The 2,408-nt window shown below is 32.5% G+C and overlaps 1 protein-coding gene across 1 annotated transcript in view; it reads right to left on the bottom strand.

Moving 5' to 3' along the window:
- The window catches only part of LOC104752568 (3-ketoacyl-CoA synthase 11-like), a 4,940-nt gene extending 3,634 nt beyond the window's left edge, over window positions 1-1,306 (bottom strand). Inside the window, exons 1-2 of the mRNA XM_019238231.1 lie at window positions 920-1,306; window positions 79-553 (exon numbers count right to left, since the gene is read on the bottom strand). Coding sequence (XP_019093776.1) covers window positions 79-546 — 468 coding nt within the window. The 5' untranslated portion in view covers window positions 547-553; window positions 920-1,306. The remainder of the gene's footprint in view (window positions 1-78; window positions 554-919) is intronic.

Genomic DNA, 2,408 nt, shown 5'->3' with positions numbered 1-2,408 from the left:
GATGGCTCCAAACATCACAGTCTCCGCCTCTTTTCGAGCTTCTTTCATACACGGGTTTGGAGGAACATTGAGGACAGCCTCAGGTAAATAAGTAGATTCCCCAAGTCCCGAACGTGTTAAAATCTTGCGCTGGAACTCAAGATTCTCCTCTGTGAAAGAACCAGTGAGTTTAGAACGGTCCATGAAGATCTTTTTAGTGCATTTACGGGAATCATCGGGCTTGAAGCAGGAGAAGTCAACCAAGTACACAGGACGCGGCCGAGTCACGAAGTAAATGGTCATTAAAAACACAAGGAGCATGGAACAAACAATCACTGAGATAAGATTGTACTGAAGATGCTCCCATAGGTTACGAAGATCGCTGAGAGAGAAACTCGAAATCTGCGCGGCGATTACAAGCACCAAAGGGGAAAGGAAGAGGTACATGCCATGTGTGATTAGGTAATGGTAACCAAGCTTCACATACTTAAGCTTCACTGATTTTTTCAAATCAGGAAGATTACGATCATTTGATCCCATCAACGGTTTCTTCTGCTCATCATCCATAGCTTCTCTGCTTGGAAAAAGTCAATATATATATAAAAAAAAAATGATACAGAATCAAATCAATATATGTATGTGACATTTTCGACAAGATAAACGTTACTATATGACAAAACCACTTGCGGAACCTAATACGTTAATTTCCAATTACCCAAATGGAAAGTTCCATACTTTCACATCAATTACTAANAAAAAAAAAAAAAAAAAAAAAAAAAAAAAAAAAAAAAAAAAAAAAAAAAAAAAAAAAAAAAAAAAAAAAACTAGAAAGAGACCTATTCCAATTCCAGAATGCATTTACAAGACCTAGATTCGATTCATTTTTTTGAAAACACGACATTATTTGAGGAAAAGAAACAGAACATAGGAGGAGACTAACCTTGCAGAACTCTTTGGCGGTTACGGAGAAACCGAGAAGAAAAGAGATAGACAAAGAAAGATGGTTATTTTTTTTTTTTTTTTTTCTCGCTGCACAGTTGTCACGCTAGTAACAATATTACAATAGACAACAAATAAATAAATAAAATATTTATGTCTGATTTATCGGGGGAGGGATCTGAGATTGGGGCTTTGAGCTCTTGTTACGCTTTGCAGCTTGTTAAAGGAATCGACTTGGAAGAAACATGAGACGTTTTGTCTTTGTTCATCTTGTCTTTGTTTTGTCCTTCTCGGTTCGTGGTTTTGTTTTTGTTCTTGTCAGATTGTTGCAAAGTGGTTTTGTTGTAATAAACGGACTTGAAGTAGAAGAGTAGTGTTATTATATTGCTTTTAAAAAAGGGCAAATGCCATGAAAATCCACTTTCTCCTAAAGTATTGTCACAAAAACCCACTTTCCACTCATGGTATATTTTCCTAAGTTTTTTGTTTATGTGTCTATTTTACTTTTACATTTTGCCCTTACTAACAACTTACCTCTCTTTCTCTCCTTCTTTTCTCTCTTTTTCTCTTCTTTTTTGTTGTTAACACTTTAACAAAGTAAAATATATTTATTTGTTATCATAAAACAAATTTTCTATTTATTTATATAAAATATGTTATGATTATATATTTTCTACATTTTAAGATACATATTGCTATATTTTTTATGAATTTTTAGATTATACAGTATCCATCAGTCGTTGAACATTTGTTCAATTATAAGTGGATAATCAATTGCAGTATTGTTAATAGATAGTTACTTGTGTTTATTCATACAAAATATACATACATAAATTTGGTTAGATCTTTATCCATAGCATATTATCCATAACACAACATAGACCAAATAAGTACAAAACCCTTTAATTCTAAATTTTAAATCCTAGAACATAAACCCTTGAACCTAAAACCAAAACTATTCACTTTAAAAAAAACAAAGTTTAGTGGATAGAAAAACTGTGGATGGGTCTCCATGGATTTACAAAGCATATCTAGACATTAAGCTGGAGAATAGCAGTTGAATGGTGGCTATGGATGTGATCATGTGGATATTTTTTTGTGGATACCAATGTAGACAGACCAAAGAATCATCATACAACATCCACACAATTAAATCCATAGACACCATGAGCTCCTTGCTTCATATTTTGTGTTGGTCCAGAAACATATACACTCATAAGTGGTTAATAAACAAAATAAAAATTAACAACATTGATTTATTTAGAACATTGAATATCAATCATGTGGATTAGTAGTTATGGATACTTATCTTATAATATCTTGCTCATTCTTTACATGAGCAGAAATTTGTCCAAGATAAATTAGCCACATAGATTTCTTTTAGCTAAATGTTTTTGTACTATTTTTCAGCTAGAAGTAGGTATATTAGAACTTAGAAGTGTCACTAGAAGCATACTACACAATAAACATGGTCATTATTAATCTCAAAG

This window comes from Camelina sativa, chromosome 16, assembly GCF_000633955.1.
Source record: "Camelina sativa cultivar DH55 chromosome 16, Cs, whole genome shotgun sequence".
Classification (NCBI taxonomy): domain Eukaryota; kingdom Viridiplantae; phylum Streptophyta; class Magnoliopsida; order Brassicales; family Brassicaceae; genus Camelina; species Camelina sativa.
The sequence above is the reverse complement of the archived record's forward strand: the minus strand, read 5'-3'. Positions and strand labels throughout refer to the sequence as shown.